Consider the following 18,569-nt stretch of genomic DNA (forward strand, 5'->3'; position numbering starts at 1 on the left):
AGAATTATAACATAATAAGAATGGCATATCTTAGTCCAAAATACAAATTTTTTCCATCGGGAAAGAGAGGGTCCATGTTGTCATATGGAGGGTCAACATGCAAGAGTAAACCCAATGGGCTTGGCTCCCACCATGTTCTTGCACACATACACACTACAAAACACCCGTGGTATGTCCTTTCCTCCACACTCCACATGACCTACCACTCTCTCTCTCTCTCTCTCTCTCTCTCTCTCTCTCTCTCTCTCTCTCTCTCTCCATAAATACCCCGGTCACCCTTCACTCACTTCACCACCAACAGCTCTCTACTACTCCACTCTCTTATCCTTCCTACCACTCTCTCTCTCTCTCTCTCCATAAATACCCCGGTCACCCTTCACTCACTTCACCACCAACAGCTCTCTACTACTCCACTCTCTTATCCTTCCTTTTCCCCATTTCCTTTACCTAAAAAAAAAACACCACAAACCAAAAACACAAAACAAAGAGAAAGGAAATGGGCATCAGAAAACCGAACAAACTGGCTCAAACCGCAGTGCTCAAGCAAATCCTGAAAAGATGCTCAAGCTCGGGAAAGAAACATGGCTATGACGAAGATGGTCTTCCCATCGATGTCCCAAAAGGCCATTTCCCAGTTTACGTTGGCGAGAACAGTACAAGGTACATTGTTCCCATCTCGTTTTTGACACATCCTCAGTTCCAATGCCTCCGCCAAGCCGAAGAGGAATTCGGTTTCGATCACGACATGGGCCTCACCATCCCTTGCGAAGAAGTTGTTTTTCGATCCCTAACGTCGATGCTCATGAGATGATATCACTGCATATTTTCAAGGTCAAGAGATTTGTGTATGGGATTTTCTTGGAGAAGAGATGACCAAGATGAAGCTTCGCTATAGATAGCTATAGCTTCTCTCTTTTTTTAACATCTTTTTCTTCATTTTTCATCAATCTTGACCTTAATTTGTTGGGGTTTTTTTATACTTTTATTCTTTTGGGGGTTGTGAATGGAGGTTTGTTTTCAACCCTTTTGAGATGTTTGATTATTGACCCTAACTTGAAACCCATTAACATAAAATGGGTTTGGTTACATTTGTAAAGTTTGAGATCCATTTTACTCACAGAGGTAGATTGTTATGTTCCCTGTGAAACAATTACTACTGTTTTTAAGGAATTAAGGACAGCTTAATTGACTGTTTGCCTTATAAATTAAGCCCCTCTCTCTTTCTCTTTCTCTATATGGCTTGAAGCAGCAGGTAGCTTAGCTACGTGAAATACAAAATCTTGAGTCAAATCACATACAGGAGCGTCTATTAGCTAAAAAAAGTTGTACCCAAAAACATGGAAAGGGTTCCTCTCCAATCCATTCCACCAAATTCATCTCATCAATCAATCCAGATTCTTGAAATTTGATTGAATAGCTAAAGTTATTATAATTTTTAAATAGACCCTCTATTTTTAGTGTTACATATAATTTTATAGGTCTCCATCTGTAAATAAGCTTATTTGTGTTGTAATCTTATAAGCAATTCAATGTGTGGATGGCCAACCCACTAAAATCCCACTCATCCCACTATACAGTCCTCCCACTGCAACTTTGTCTAAAGTTTTGTCTATAAAATTGATGAGAAGGAGGATACACAGATGGACATACGGCTGTGAAGAGAGAAAAGAAAGAAGGAAGAGAGGAAGAAGAGAGAAGCCACAAGGCTCATGGCAGAGAGAAGAAAAAGAGAGGAGAGAATAAAGAGAGTTATCTTTGTAATCTTATTATTTCAGATTATAAATGAAAGCATCACTACTGCCCCGAGGACTTACTCCAGTCACACTCACTGTAGAGGAACCTCGTAAATTTTGTGTCTTGTTTATTTATTCCACTACACACACCGTCAATTTTACAACACGTTATCAGCACGAGAAGCTCTCGTGTCAGTGGAAAGCACAACGCCACAAAACATGTTCACCTCTGTCACCTGGAATCTCACAAATAAAAAAATCCTTTCATTTCATCCTAAAATCTTTATACTACTGATTTTCTTGAAGCAAATATATATATATTGTTGTATGACTGTATATCATCCTTTGCATAAACAAAAGAGTACAGACTCAAAATTCATAGAGAATCTGACAGGCTTGTAAACAGCCTCGGAACTTCAACTTGCAAAACTCGGATTGGAATATTTTCTTCTTCAAAGTTGTTCGTCCGCCCAGTACCTACAACATATCAAATTTTCAGAAAAAAGGTACGATCATCACAGATGCCTGAAATGACAAACCGGTTTCCAATTTTGGCAGAAAATTGGACAGGCATCTTATGAGTACCAAAACTACATTTCGGTAGCTCAGATCAAGATTATTCCTTCACGAAAGTTGTTCGGTATCCTCTTATCCATATCATACTAAAATCTGAGCTAAATCTAACGGTTTGATCTTCTCATAAGTTGCAGACACTCTTGACTCCAAAACTTATGGGAACCGTTTCGACTTTTTCAAAACTCACGGAGGAGGAACACCAATTGGAACTTATTGTTACTATTATTTCCTGAGTAACCAAAATGAGTTCAAAACTGTGAAATAAAAATAAAAGGAATCAAACCAAAAAAGTGGCAGACCAAGAAAAAGAAAAAAAACAGAAGATGAGGACTTAATCATTGCATTTTTCTGTTTCGTAATGAACAATATATCAAAAAGTCACACAATCATTTTAGCAAAAAAAAAAAACAATCACATAATTGTTGCTTACCTCCATACAATTCACATGTCTCAATTCTCAGACTCATAATGTTATAGCATACATACTATTCTTCTTCTTCTTTGTCATAAAATGACAAAAGCACTCGCATTTATCAATCAACACTTACATGAACAACAACATGCCAACAAAAATTTGACTTGAAAAAACCTCGTTGTCATATGTTTTATTATTTTGTTGATGTGATGTGCTCAAAATAAATGGTTAGATTGGCCCAAATGTTACATTTTTCATATATAAATTGACAATGTTGGTGGCAGTGTCACTCTTCTTGTATCCAGATAAGCAAACAAAATCAACAAAAACACAGAAAATCAACTCACAAATGTAATTATATGAATACAAGATGACTCAGCATCTTACTTGATAATATCAAACTCGTGTCTATGATCATGATAAACTCTTTACGATACAAAAAAAAAAATCACTCTTTTTCTTTATATACAACTCAGGCTAGGAAACACTAAAACACAACCCCTAAACCCAACTGAATTAGATGTAAAACAAATTCGAATATAATTTTCTAAATTCAGAATAAAAAGAATCTATTTGTTTGGAGCAGATGAAATTGCAATCCCTAGGCGAAATTTCTAACCATTAAATTGGATTAGACAAAATCATGAAATTTTTTTCAAAAGCCTAGTTATAATAAATCACAAATTGGAAGCCGATTTTGGCATGCAATATAAATAAGGTAGGAATCATTTCAGACTAACCTTGATGGCGTTCGTCGAAAAGCTTGAATCCGAACACAGCTCCAAGGTTATAGGGAGATGTTGTTGATGTGAAATCCAACATGCAAAGGTTGAAGGAAAGGAACTTCAATTTAAAAGATCTGGAGCAGAGTGGTTGCTTGGTGAGGAAAAGTCGCACCAAGTTAGCACGATGGCCAGGCAGGAAGAAATCGGGAGGAAATAGATGAGTATAGGGCTTTTTTGTCCGTGTAAAAACGTAATAATGCAAACCTAGCAGGGGTAAAATAGGAAGAACATTGTGTTTATGAATAGTGTTTTAGTGTAGATTAAACTTGGGCCTAGCCTAAAATAAGCCACTTATAATAGATTAGTAATAATGGAGTTTAAAGTCACATATGTCAATAAACAAACCTAAAACCTCTCACTTACAAGTGAAGTAAAATACACTAGACCATAGCACTAAGTGGAGGGAACCGCTGTTTTAAGTTCATAATAATAAAATCTATGATGCACAGACACGGCACATTGGCCGCGTATCACATGTTGAATATGCAAATGGACACGATACGTCTATAATACGGTCAGAGACGCATTGGATACGTATCTGGATCAACAGATACGGTGTTTGACAGATGGATACAAGCATCCGACTATCTGGATACAGATATCTGCACCATGGCCTTTGACGCAATTTCTTGGAAGAAAACCTCATGACAAAGATGACGCAATCTAGTGGAAGGACGCCTCGTGAAGAAGATGACACAATTTGACGAAGGAAGGCGTCGCACGGAGATGACCCGATCTAGTGGAGGAGGCTTCGTGAAGAAGATGACTGCTAGGTCGACATGCCATTTGTTTGTTTCTGTAGTAAAAAACGACACCACAGTTTCTTTTTTTTTCTTTTTTTCTTAGGGTTTAAATGAGACTAAAGCCCAAAACTACATAGCCCACCAAATTTTCACCACTACCATCCTTTCTTTTTTAGAGTTTGAATAATATAAATTAAATTTTGAGTAATTAAATTTTTTATTGTTATTTGAAATTTTTTTTAAAATATATATTTATTATATAAATTGCCGTATCCATGCCGTACCGTGTCTTAGTTTTTAGAAAGGGATACTTTGGATGCGGTCCCTAATCCTTAACATTCTTTGACTAAAACCTTAATGGTATTCAAAGTTTGATCAAAGTCCCTTGACTTTGTACACCTCATTATATTACAATTAATATTTATATTTTTATAGATTTGACATTAATTGTTTGATATTTTATGAGATTTATAATCCTATAAATTGAAAATCCCTCATTATAATACTATTAGAAACGGTTACAATAAAAAAATTCAAACATTTTGATTGAATAAATGGATGAAAACTATGTAAAAATAAGAAATAATAAATGGAAAAAGATTGTATCCATAGTGTTAAAAAAATTGGTACATTTCACATATAACAAAGTGGTACATTAATAAAGAAGAATGAGAACATTATAAATAAATTTGTGTACAGATAAAAGATTAAAAAATTATGAGTACAAATGAATTTTTTTAAAATATAGGCGCTAAAAGAAATTAATATATGGGTACAAAATAAAACCAAAAAGAAAATACTACAAATTTAAAAAAAAATGTTGCAAATTAAAACTGGCTACAAACTAACATGGGAGGTTTTGTTTTTATTTTTTTTCTTCTATAATTTTAAATATTAAATTCATTCAAAATAAAAATATTGTTAAATACTTTAGCTTCTTTTGGTTTAATTGTAATTTATGAAATTCTTAAAGGGCAATTTATGGTATTTTGAATTTTTCACCATTTTAGGGTGCTCACTTTATATATATAGATATACCATATGTAATTTTTCTATCATTGATTAAATATACAATGTCACGTGACGGTATACACATGGGTACAAACACAAATAAAACTTTAAAAAATATGGGTACAAAAAGAAACTAATATATGGGTACAAATTAAAAATGAAAAAAAAAATTGGTACAAATTAAAAATAGGTACAAACTAAAAATAAAAATATATGATAAAAATTTAGCCATAAATATAAATATACTAATTGTAACATTTTTAACACTAAATGAATATATTTAAAAATAAAAATATTTTATTATTCAAATAATTAATGATGTTATTAATACCAAGGACCTTGATCAAAAATTGAAAATGAATAGGATTTTAATCAATGGAGTAGCAAACCGGAAGACATGTCAAGTGTAACTGAAAGAAGCACCATACTTTCTCCATTACAAATCCGTTGAGTGTACAAGGACTAAACATATTAAGTTGTTAGACTATTGTATAAGCATCATGAGAATAAAACGGATACGCTTTCATTAATCTTGCAACCATCAATAAAGAATCATTAATATGAGTCACTTCCAACATATCTTTGAACTTCTTCCTATAGTTCTTAGCTATGGGCACAAAAACAAACAATACAAGACCCCACTACCACCTCAACAATGAACAACAAATGTTGCTCAAATATTCAAGTTTGTGCATTAAGTTATGGTTGATACAAAGGTCTCTTCTTAATAGGGCAAGAGAGTAACCACAACTACAAACACTCTTGTCGCTGGAGCAAAAGAACGACCACAAAATAAAAGAGAAATGGGGAATTAATATTGCCTTTTAAAAATGAAATGACCACGTCTCTTCTTTCTATTTCTCCTGTTTCGCATGTTTTTATTTTTATTTTTATATCTCTCTACTTATATTATAACACACAGATTAGGCTTGAATATCAAGTACCTGAATGAGTAGCTACTGCTATAAAAATCAGTAGATCAAACGTGCAAGACTTGGATCCTTGGAAGGAGAATATAATTGGTTCACCGAAGTGGCTTTTTGTGAGAGTTGAAAATTCATTTTATATTCAAGGGATGAAAATTTTATAAGGGTCAGTTTGGTATTGTTGTGCTTTTTAAAAACAAAATTGATTATGTTGTGCTGTGATAATAAATTGCTGTAAAATAAAGTTGGTGAGTGTTTGGTAAACTTTTTTTTTTTGTAAAAGTGTTTTTAATAAAAAAAAAGTAATGTCTGAATAACTTTCATATAAAGTGTTTTGAATATGTTAAATGACTGAAAAGTAATGTCTGAATGTTTGGTAAACTTTCATATAAAGTGTTTTGAATATGTTAAATGACTAAAAATGATATGATATTTGATATGATATTTAATATGATATAATAATCGCCAAAAGTAGCAAAGATTGTAATTTTGTAAAACATGTGGGGGTATAATTGTCATTTGAAAATTTCATTAAATGAGCACTAATTACAATGCTTTGAAAAAAAATTACACTTTTTTAGAAGTATGGTAGAACCATGCTTTTACTTTTTTATGCCTTTCTAATGTTATTGACATTAATTTTTTTTTAAAAAGCATTTTTTGTTTGTTTTACCAAATATATTTAATGTTTCAGATTTTTTAATAAGTTTTTTTTTTTAAAGCACCAAAATCTCAAAGCAACTCTTAAACATTGAAAAAAAATTTGTTTATTTATAAATTTTCACAACTTATGAGGTAATGCCTAAAATAAAAGCTGAGAATAAAAATTTTGGTTGACTTACAATTAGAGAGTAAATTAGTCAAAGCCTCCTTTGTGTTATAAATTGTCCTCCCTTCTTATTAGGTGGTGTAAAAAATACTTTGTCGGAGCTTTCTGCCTTTGGCTTTGGAATTGACAACAATCCCTCTCGGTCTCTTCTTTCTTTTTCCCTCAATGTTTCTCATATTTTCCTTTGTAGTCGTTCTTTTTTTTTTTTTCTAGTGACAAGAGTGTTTGTAGTTGTGGTTGTTCTCTTGAACTACTAAAGAGAGACCTTTATAGCATTTATGGCTTAATGTGCAAACTTAAATCTTTGAGCAGCATTTGTTATTCATTGTTGAGGTGGTGGGTTTTTCGTATTGTATGTTGTTTTGTGCCCATAGCTAAGAACTATAGGAAGAAGCTCAAGGTATGCTAGAAGTGACTCGTAGTAATGTGTTTTTTATCGATGATTGCAAGATCAGTAGAAAAGTGTTGCCGTCCCTTATGATGCTTGCATGATAATCTAATAGCTTAACATATTTAGTCCTTGTATTCTTAGTGAATTTGTAATGGAGAAAGTATGGTGCTTTTTCTAGTGACACTTGACATGTCCTTGGGTTTAGATAGTTGAAAATGAAGCTGACAATGTACAAGGAATAACAAACTAATGAATGAATCGGAGAATAAACTGACTACAAACAAATATAATTTTATCATTAATTTAAAACAAAGATTACCATAACAGTTACAAAACCGAAAGAACTAAATTGTGAATGGCTTATTTTTAACTGAATTACATAACACGCTATCTATAGAGAACTAATCATTAATCCTTAGTAAACAAGAAAGCAAAACCCTAATTCCAATGAGCTGGGACCAAATCCTAACCTAGACCCTAATTATGTTTAGTCAAATAATTTTTTTAATAAAAAAACTCGTTCTCATTTGGATAGGAATGAGGATCTTCTTCGGATTTTTTTTGTGAAAATCTCGGAAATCCTCCAATTGTATTCGTTCATCATATACAGTAGAGACATTTTTCGTCAGTACTGTTTATATTCAATTTTAAATAAAAAATTTACAATAATTTTTACCGCACGATATATAATAAACGAACGTGATTGAAAAAGAGGATCCGGTGAGAATTTTTGGATAAGACCATAATACCAGGTCCCACGTCAATGCCACCCAGGCCAAGATTTAGAGTGGGAGCAACGAAGATACTGAAAGGTGTTATCGTCAATCGAATTTAACTCGATATAAAATCCATCGCTTTGAATAGTACAACAAAGCCACACTAGCAGCTCTCTCCCTCTCTCATTCAATCCAATGGTGACCATTTCTTCAGCTCCGATTCGCACGCCGAACTTCTCTTCATCCTCCTCCTCTTCCTCCTCGGAGCACCTCCAATTCCTCAGCTTCTCTGAAACGCTATCGTTTCCTGTGACGAGTTCGGCTTCGATATCAATAAGCCACAGCCATGGCCGCCCAAAGCAACTCGCCATCTCCGCTAGAAACGTCGACGAGAATATCGCCGATAACGCCTTCTCTTCCAACGGCTCTCCTCCTTCCACCACTCGCTCCAAGTATGCATGCGTTATATATAAATGTAAATTTGTGTTTTGGTTAAAAAGATTAAATTTAATTTAATTAGTGACTAGCCTCACGCGCTCACGCGCATGCGAGAGGCATTTTTGCATCACGGGCGCTCCGCATCCCAAAGTTGCGTTGCTTTAGATATTCTTATATATTTCATAAGTGATTACTGAAAATAAATAGGATCTCATTGCCAAAGGAGATGGCCTCGTCCAACCATTTAGGCAAAAACTTAAATTGTAACTGAAATACTTTTATATTTCTTAAGTGATTATTTTATAAATTGTGCATGTGTGTACATCACAACAATTTCTTTTCTTTCATTTTTTCAATCATCTCCTTATGATATATTTTTTTTCTGTACAATTGTGCTACAACGATTACTATAACAATGTTTTATAATTAACACACATAATCGAACATGAGCACGTCATAATAATTTCTTATTATTACTTTTTCAATCAATCATCAATCATCCCTCTATGACATTTTTCTTTACAATTGTGTTACAAACTATTATTATAAACTTTCAAAGTATGAGAAGATCACGTGGCATTGTAATAAGATTTGAAATAGTTCTAAGTACATATACAAAAACAATAATCGTAGACAATCTCTTAGTACTAACATGTACATGCATTTAGACAAATTACTAACATGTACTTTTTAATTATTTTTCTTCCCTGATTAGACAAATTACAAGCACAGAACAAAAGTGGTCATCCTATCATACTAATCGCTAAAAGTGCAAAAAGTTACATTCATTAGTATCCTGAACTAATTAGTTACATTTCATCCATACTAAAAACATTTACAAAAAATGAGAGGGAATTATTTGTGGCCTCGTTAAAGCCTCAGAGAAAGTGGCGAGCTTTGATGTGTTCCATCTGATCATTCCCCTCCATACATGACATGCTAAAGTCCTCTTGAAGGTGTTCCGTATTCCTACACAAAGAAAAATAAAATATAATCATTCTAGCATAAAGAAAAATGGAGGGAAAATTATGACCTTTGATTTTTTTCAATTACCAATTGTTGTTTCCCTTGCATGTTTGGTATGACTTTTTGCTTTCTTTTTGACCTAAAAATAAAAATAGAGTAAGGTTCGAGTTTTTCTACACGGGCATGAAAATATAAACTCAATATCTAGGTTGTAGATTAGACACCAAATTAATTTGTCTACCCATCAAAGATACTCAAAAAAGAAAATGTGTATTGATGATGCATTTCTTATTCAAAGACACTTAAAAATGTATATTAGCATTAAGAAAATGTGGAATACTCGCTTGCTACATGTGTTGATGTGCTTATGAGTGACTTTTTTATTTTCATGGGCACTACATGCCCCTAAACCCTATGTATCATTAAAGATTCCGTACTTGACGAAATAATTTTTTATTATCAAGGAAACTAATATATTGTTAAGATATAATTGTGCACATACTTGTGTCATGTGCGTAGGCTTTGAGACCAAATGTAGCAATGCTAGAAAATCCGCAGCCATCAGCAGCATAAAAAAACCACTGGTAAAAGGCAAACACAAAGCTGAAGCTTTTGAGGAGCACATCAACTTCTTTCCTACATTCATTGATCAGAAGAATATATACAATTAGCAGACGGATTAGGTTTAATTAGAAAATGAACATCAACAAATCAAGACAATGTGGTTCTTACTTTGCCAACTTAGCTTCTTTGGGTGAGTGAAAGTTGTTGATGAGGTATGCAGTTGCAGTTCCACTCGGGTATGTTAGCTTGTACTTCATGATCATCATCTGTTGGATTTTAAAAAGTTAGACCAAAACCGAATTAAATGAATAAATCTTCATGTGTATATGTGTGTGTGGGGATTTAGTAGTAATTTCCAATTACCTTTTTGAGGGATTTGGATCCTCACCGGATCCTCTCCCTAGGGATCCTAAGGATCAGCACACGTGGACCGTTGATAAAAAATCGTGCGGTTACAATTAAATACTTTTTATATTTTTAAAAGTAAAGCAATCTCGTTTTACGTGAAAAATATAAAAAAGAAAAAATTGGTGACCGCACGATTTTTGATCAACGGTCCATGTATGTTGATCCTTAAAATCCCCAGAAAAGGGATCCAGCAAGGATCCAAATCCCTTTTTGAGGGGCATAATCGAAGACAACCCGACAAAGCTGATAGCAAAAAGAAACCCAATCATATGTAGATTGGGGTGTTGCCTTCATGTCCTTCCACGTCAATCTTTGCACTCATTCCTAGTAAATTGAAGAAAATAGGTTCCATTATAAAATATGAGAAGTAGTTCAATCTCTTATAAGCCCATGCAAGGTTCTTCATTCCATCAATGTGAGACTCATTCTCAACAATAACTTGCAGTTCCACCCAATTAATCTAATACAAATTAAAATTATTAGATAATTAAGCAAACCAGAAATCAAAACATACAAATATGTGACATTAATCCCAATTAATAAATTTGTTCTATCACTTTGAGACGTTTTCACAAACACTTTGTAAACTAATACAGTGATATGCAAATATGATATTATTTTCTTGCATGGAAACCAAATTAGAGATACATAGCACAACTGCATGCTATATATCGTATTTGGCAGATTTATAAATAATCAAATAGCATCAATATGATCATAAATGAATGATTAATGAGAAATAGTTAATTAATGGCAGTGAATTTGATTTGGAAAGAGACTAATAAACTTACTGCTAAAGAAGCCACACTTGTCGTTTATGCTGAGTGAAGGGCTGCTTCAAGAAGCTGCAGTTGTTGATCATGGCGAGTGAAATGGGTCTTTCTGTAAAGGAAAACTAACATGAAGGCTTTCATGTCTTCCTTCTTTCTTTGTTCTTTCGTTCTAAATTATCTGACAATTCACTTTGTGGATATAATAAGAGAGAATATTGGAGAAACCAAAAGTGTAAACATAATACGTAAACGATGGCTTCGATTTTCTGCAAAAGGAGAGAAAACTGCAGAAAAACGATCAAACAAACTTTAACCTGAAGAAAAATATAAATTAAGCAATAGATTCTGGGGCGTTACCTTTAAAAATGGCCATATGATGATCCGCCTTCCAGCAATGGACTTTGTACAGGAATAAACAGGAAAACGATTGGGGAAAATAATGGATAAATAGAAACTATCCCAAAAACCTGAAATTAAAACGCAGGATAAAAAGGGAGATAGAAATCAAATGCCAAAAAGACAAAAGAGAAGAAAAGGGTGGAAGCAAATACCTGAGAGACTGATGGTCAATTAAATGTGGAATCAAATGGCAACTGCCCATAGCAGTTTGAAATCTGATGCCATGTTCATCTTCTCCTCGTGTCAAGTTGCACGATGGCGTCAATTTAATATATGCTTCAGATACAGTTTGAAATCTGGGAGACTTATGACAACTGCATATAACGGTTTCTCCTTCTTCACATTCTAATTTGTTTCCTCATTTTTTCTGCTTCCCACGTTTTTATCATTCCTTACAATGTCTCGCTCACACATACACCATATCACATTTATCTCGACTGCCTGCACCGAAAGCAAATGATTTGAAAACCTAATGGAAAAAGCCCGATAAATAATCGGAAAATGGATTAATATAAAAAAAAAACTCCCCAGAGCCAAGAGTTTCCTTGTAAGCATAAGAAACTCACCAACGGGCACTTACATGGAGAAGAAACAAATCCAGTTTTTCGCTCAAAAGCAAATAATCAACAATCATGCATGAAAACAGAAGAAAATTAAAAAGAATTTGGTGAATAGTGGACAAATGTTGGAAGGAATACATAGAAAATGGAGAATCAAGATTGAAAGTTACATGCGATAAGAATTAGTCAATGTAGAGGAAGAGTCTTCGTCAATCTGTATCTCTGTTTCTCCCTCCCCTCGTTCTCTTCTCCTTGATTTATGCACGGTTACAAATAAACTACTGAAATGAATATGAAACTGAACTTACCCAATGAAATTTGAACACAACGAATTACTTCTCCAGTAGAGTTCACTTCCAAATCCTACTACTTCGATAGGATTTTAAATGCCCGTTTTCTAAAAATTGGAATCTTTAATAACTAAAGAATCACACTATATAGTAAACAAATGCAAAAACTAAGTCATTTATTAGGACGAAGAATCATAACTCACATGGCCGTCTGGATTTCCAGACTGCTCCCAATAGATTGTGTGGATATCTGAAATCGTCAGAAACCCGAAACTGTACGACTCGCTCTCAAAGCCCACACTTTGCCCACGCAAAACTAAATTCCGAGAATTCCTCTTCCCTGCATTCACAAACATGTTGTCAGTTTCTTGTCAACTTTGGATTTTAGAGAGAGCGAGAGAGAGTGAAGAGAGAGACTAATGAGCTTGTTGGAAGAGAATGAGAGGATGGAAGGTCAGGGAGTGGAAGCTTTTGATCAAGTTGGTATCTTGCAAAACGTGGAGGGTGGTTGAATCCCACGTTGTGGTTCTAATGCAAACCTCTACGGTTGTGATACTTTATCTTTTTTCAGTGATGGTTTTTTACCAATTTGTCCTCCTTTTTAGGTTTTTTTGGATTTTGATTGTGAAGGAAACATAGGGATATTCTTGGCATTTTTGAATGCTTCACCAAATTGGGGATCTCCCTTTATATATATAGATTACTAATTGATTAATCAGGGTGAGAAGGATGTTGACTTTTAAGTGACTGTTTGTATATTGATTCCTAAGGGACAATGCCCCAAGGTTACAAGATATATAGAGGAATGAGTGATCAACACACTGATCATCCTTGATTGACGCCTAAAAGGCCTAGGGAACCTAACAATGTGCAGCTCCATAAAACAAGAAGTTGACATGTGTGAAAAGAGTATGGAAAAATCTTTATAAGAGAGACCTAGATACAAGAGACAACTACAAGCTAATAACCACTAGAGAACAAAAAGGATAGAGCTTAGTATCTAAAGGAAAAAGAACAGGAAGTGGTCGAACAACCAATTTACCCAGTAACCCTTATTAACCAAAGGACTTTCAATACTCCCCCTCAAGCTGGGTCCAGAAGGTTGATGGAACCAAGCTTGGATATGAGGCACTAGAACATTTTTTTGTGGGTAAGGGTTTGGTTGAAATGTCTGCCAACTAAGCAGCACTCCTTGTGTAGAGAGTTTCAATCACTTAAGTTTGTACTTAAGCCCGAACATAGTGGCAATCAACCTCGATGTGCTTCGTTCTTTCGTGGAATACTAGATTAGATGCTATGTGCATTGCAGCTTGATTGTCATAGAATAGTGACATAGATTGCCTTGTATGAAATCCCAAATCAACCAAAAGACCTTTAAGCCATATTAATTCACATGCAGTGGATGCCATAGATCGATACTCAGCTTCATCACTTGATCTTGCGATGACACTTTGTTTCTTACTCTTCCATGTTACAAGATTGCCTCCAACAAACGTACGATAGCCTGTGGTAGACTTTCGATCTATTTCATTTCCTACCCAATCAGCATCGCAATAACCTATAACTTGAGTGTGATCATTTTTCCTCATGAGAATTCCTTTTCCAATTGATCTTTTGAGATAACGAATGACTCTCTTGACAAGATGAAAGTGTTCCATGGTAGGATAGTGTATGAATTGGCTAGCTAAACTCACTGCAAATGTAATATTCTGCCTTGTGATAGTTAAATAAATGTACTTACCAACAAGCCTTTGATAGTAACCCACATTGGGCAGTGGCTTGCTTTCCTAGCTAAGCTTAAGCTTGCTGTCGAGAGGAGTTTGAACTGGCTTGGCATCCTTCATGTTTGATTCCTTGAGAAGGTTGAGAAATAGCCCTTTATTTGATGAGGCCATTTCTATTCCAAGGAAATATTGCAGCACTCCAAGATCTTTGATAGAAAACTTATGATGAAGTGAGATCTTGAGATTTGAAATTTCATCAGCATTGTCTCCAGTGATGATTAAATCATCAACATAAATTAACACTACAAGTTTTCCAGCAACTCCTGTTCGAATAAACATGGATGAATTTGCATTGCTTCTTTGGAATCCTGCGTCTTCAAGAACTGAACTAAGCTTAGCGTACCAAGCTCTGGGGGATTGCTTTAATACATAAATGGATTTGTGCAACCTACAAACCAAGCTAGGTTCATAGCTTTGAGGATGTCCCGGTGGTAACTTCATGTAAACCTTATCGTCAAGATCACAGTGCAAAAATGCATTCTTCACATCCATTTGGTATAGTGGCCATTCCTTATTGACAGTAATAGACAACAAAACCTTATGGTGTTTATCTTTGCAACAAGTGCAAATATTTCGTTGCAATCCACGATATAGGTTTGAGTGAATCCTCTAGCTACCAACCTAGCTTTGTGTCTTTCAATGGATCCATCCGAGTGAAATTTGATCTTGTATATCCATTTACTACCAACTGCCCTTTTTCCTTGTGGAAGTCTAATAACACTCCAAGTCTTGTGGTTGGTAAAAGCTTGAAGCTCTTCATTCATGGCATTTTCCCACACTTCTTGACAGCTTGCTTCTTGAAAACTTTGAGGCTCGTAGTGGCTTGTGATTGTATTCAAATAGGCAACATAAGAAGGTGATACATCCTGGTATGACATGAAACCGCTGATTGGATGCTTGGCCGTATAAGTCACATAGTCTTTGAGCCTTGTAAGAGGGTGCCTAGCACGTACTGGATTATGTTTGCCTTGAACCTATGGAGCCTCTTCTGTCGATGCTTCTGGCTTCATTTTGTGAAACTCTTAATTATGTGTTTGATGGTCAGTGTTGTGTCCACTGAAAGGGACACTATTAGCAGAAGAAGGTACACTAAGTTGTTGTATCTTAAGATATGGTTCTTCAGCCCTTGGCAAGGGAAGAAACTCAAGAAATAACTCCCCCTGTGACTGATCATCAGACAGCTTGTTGTAATAGGAGTTAGTTTCATCAAATCGTACATCCTTTGATACTACAACCTTTTTTAACTCATGACTATAGCACTTGTAGCCTTTTTGAGTAGATGAATAACTGAGAAAAATGCATTTGTTAGCTCTAGGGTCCAGTTTATCCCTATGCTGTGATTGAATGTGTACATAACATGTGCACCCAAAAACTTTAAGGTGAGATAGATTAATGTTCCTTCCTTTGAGCACCTCCATTGGAGATTTGAAATCCAAGACCCGACTTGGTAATTGATTTATGATATATGCAGCAGTCATAACTCCTTGGGACCAAAATCTTTTTGGAACTTTCATGTGCAACATTAAGGTTCTTGTTTTTTCAAGTAGATCACGATTTTTTCTCTCAGTTATGCCGTTTTGTTGTGGAGTACCAACACAACTAGTTTGATGCAAGATTCCATGAATGCTCAAATATTGTTGCATGATGTGTGACATATATTCCGAACCATTATCAAACATCAATGTTTGGATTTGGGAAGTGAAATGATTTTTGACAAGGTTATGAAAATCTTAGAATACTTCAATAACTTCACTATTAGATTTCAAAAGGTATAACCAAGTAACTCTTAAGAAGTCATCTATAAAAGTTACAAAATACTTATACCCATCAAAAGATTCAAAAAATGGCCCCCATACATCTGTATGAACAAGTTCAAAAGCTTGACTAGTCCTATTAGAAGATGAACCAAAAGGTAACCTAGTGGATTTAGAGAAGTGACAAGTTTCACATTGAGTCACTTCTTTACAAAAATTTGGAAACAAACTTTACAAAATGGGCTCGGATGGGTGAGCTTGTCTTTGATGCCACAAGTGTTGGTCTTGAATTAGGTTAGACTTAACTTGAAATCCCTTGAGAAATGAAGACTCCTTTGATAAGTAATAAAGGCCATCTAAGAAAAAACCCTCACTAATCTTCTTCTTGGTGACACAATCCTAAAAAATGACATTGTAAGGGGAAAAAGTAACTGAGCAGTTCAAGGTGTGTGTGATCTTTCCAACAGAGAGTAGTTGGAAAGGGAATGAAGGAACATACAAAGCCTTGGACTCTATCTTGTCAGAAACTAAGTTTGTTTTCCCTTTTCCTAACACTTTAGCTCCCTCACCATTAGCAACTGACACATGTGAAGGTGTAGGGAGTTTTTCAAAATCATGAAGCTTGGAAGATTGGTTTGTCATATGGTTTGTGGCACCGGAATCTATAACCCATAAATCATACAATTGATTTATATTTAGAGCAGTTTTGAGAGCAGTTAAGATACCTTGCACATTGTCCTAAGTGAGGTTTTTTGTGTAAGCTAGAAAGCCTGCAAATTTTCCCAGTAGAGCGATTGAGCTACCATTTCCAGTAGTAGGAGCTTAAGCACTTTGATAGAAACATATTTATGCGACTTAGTTAGCTTGTTTCTTGCATTTTCATAGCTAGTTTCTACTTATTATAGTGTTTTAAGCTATTTTCGTGTGTTTGTAGGTCCAAATGACAAAGTTGGCAAAAAAGTGCATTTTGGAGCATTTCGAAGCAGTTTTGGGCATCAAATGGATAGCTTATAAGTGGAGCAAGATGGCTGGATGAATTTGAAGACCAAAGATGTCAAGGAATGTGCTAAAGAGTTGAAGAAATAAATCCAAGACAAAGAAGATAAGGAATCAGCTGAGAAGAAGGAACATTATCCAAAACCTTATCCAACCTTATCTCATCTAAACCAACTATATCTTATCTTATCATTTCCTAATCTAGCCTTATCCTATCTTATCTTATCCAAATCAAGTTGTGCCTTAATTCCAGCCATTTATAAGGGATAATTATGCATTTAAAATACATATTTCAGATTCTATAACCCTTATCCCTTATGTGCCGCATATATGCCTTCTCCTTGGTGATTTAGGACTTGTAATCCTTCTCTAAAACCCATGACGTGTATCCTTGTCCATTTAGGTTTAGAAATAGGTGCTGAAACATCCTTTCTAGAAGCTTAATACCTGCCGCACCTTTCTAACCTAATTCCTCTTGGTTTCTGATTGTTTTAATCCATTCCACTTGGGTTTTGGTTACATTATCCTTCTCCAAACCTACCTATGTCGTGCCTAGCCCTATATATACAGCATTATGTATCACAACTCAGACCACCACCCTTTACCATATTTTCCTACACCACACACCCATATATTCAGATACAATTGAGAGAGTTCTTGGAGCCCTTTGCCATGCCTTGCCATTCAACATTGGATTGCTGGAGCGTTCTTAGGTGTTTTCTATCTTTTATTTTCAACATCTAATTTAAGTTATCTTTGTTTAATTTCGAACATGAGGAACTAATTTCTTTATAGTTGGAGGTGAATTCGAAGCCATGATTATATGTTTTATATGAATTGATTACATCCAATTATTGTTTCTTGAGTCTTGAATGTGATTTGCTTATTTGAGTTATTAAAACTTGTTTATGTATGTTGATTGAGGATGCATACTTAGTTTGCATGCATGAACTTGATGCTAGAGTATAAGGGAGTTTCACCTAATCGTTATGAACTTATATTCACAAGTAGTGGAAGTCACTAATCATGATTGTGTTAAGTAAATCCTTGGCAGAAGTATCATGCTTTTCATAGTTATGAATGCCTCGTCAATGCTTATGATTTTCAAAGAACTTAATGACCTTTGATATGTTTTCTATTATGCTTTTTACAGTTAGGGGACTTGAGAATGATAATTTGGTTGTGATGCGTATCCCGTCCAATTCAATGAAATAAGGAAAATCTGATGGTTAATTTGTGCTATCATAACTTGGGGTGTTGTCATTCATGGTTTAAATGAATAATAACTAGAAATTGGTTTGTATGCATATATCATGTGTGGAGAAGGACCCTCTAACTAGCCTTTCACCCTTTTCAATTCATCAAATTCGTTTTCTTAAAGTGTTTTATGCAAAGTTTCTGTTTTAAGTTTTAAATTCGTCAAAAACAATTGCCCATTCATTAAGTCTTGTTAGTTGAGTCATAATCTGTTTTCTTTTAGTCTTTTGAGTCAAGTTAAGTCTTATTTTCGTC

The 18,569-nt window shown here is 34.7% G+C and overlaps 2 protein-coding genes and 1 long non-coding RNA gene across 4 annotated transcripts; 1 reads left to right on the forward strand and 2 right to left on the reverse strand.

Annotated features, from left to right (window-relative positions):
- The first annotated feature begins 285 nt into the window (after window positions 1–285).
- Window positions 286–1,209, forward strand: LOC126621562 (protein SMALL AUXIN UP-REGULATED RNA 12-like). Its single transcript, XM_050290090.1, has one exon. The coding sequence runs from the start codon at window positions 497–499 to the stop codon at window positions 809–811; it is 315 nt and encodes a 104-aa protein (XP_050146047.1). The 5' UTR covers window positions 286–496; the 3' UTR covers window positions 812–1,209.
- Window positions 1,210–9,226: 8,017 nt separating this feature from the next.
- LOC126621560 (probable metal-nicotianamine transporter YSL7) lies at window positions 9,227–10,581 on the reverse strand. 2 transcript variants are annotated; one of them, XM_050290087.1, is made up of 5 exons: window positions 10,457–10,581; window positions 10,262–10,359; window positions 10,032–10,165; window positions 9,617–9,668; window positions 9,227–9,532 (listed from the first exon to the last, which is right to left on the reverse strand). In XM_050290087.1, the coding sequence occupies exons 2-5, from the start codon at window positions 10,357–10,359 to the stop codon at window positions 9,442–9,444; spliced, it is 375 nt and encodes a 124-aa protein (XP_050146044.1). In that variant the 5' UTR covers window positions 10,457–10,581; the 3' UTR covers window positions 9,227–9,441. The 2 variants fall into 2 exon arrangements, with proteins under 2 accessions (XP_050146044.1, XP_050146045.1); XM_050290088.1 differs by lacking the exon at window positions 9,617–9,668 and having other exon boundaries at window positions 10,262–10,581.
- Window positions 10,582–10,591: 10 nt separating this feature from the next.
- Window positions 10,592–11,697, reverse strand: LOC126621565 (uncharacterized). The gene is made up of 3 exons (XR_007623088.1): window positions 11,632–11,697; window positions 11,293–11,452; window positions 10,592–10,825 (listed from the first exon to the last, which is right to left on the reverse strand). It is a non-coding gene; the product is annotated as an uncharacterized LOC126621565 (long non-coding RNA).
- Between the last annotated feature and the right edge of the window lie 6,872 nt (window positions 11,698–18,569).

This window comes from Malus sylvestris, chromosome 5 (genome assembly GCF_916048215.2).
Source record: "Malus sylvestris chromosome 5, drMalSylv7.2, whole genome shotgun sequence".
NCBI classification, from domain to species: domain Eukaryota; kingdom Viridiplantae; phylum Streptophyta; class Magnoliopsida; order Rosales; family Rosaceae; genus Malus; species Malus sylvestris.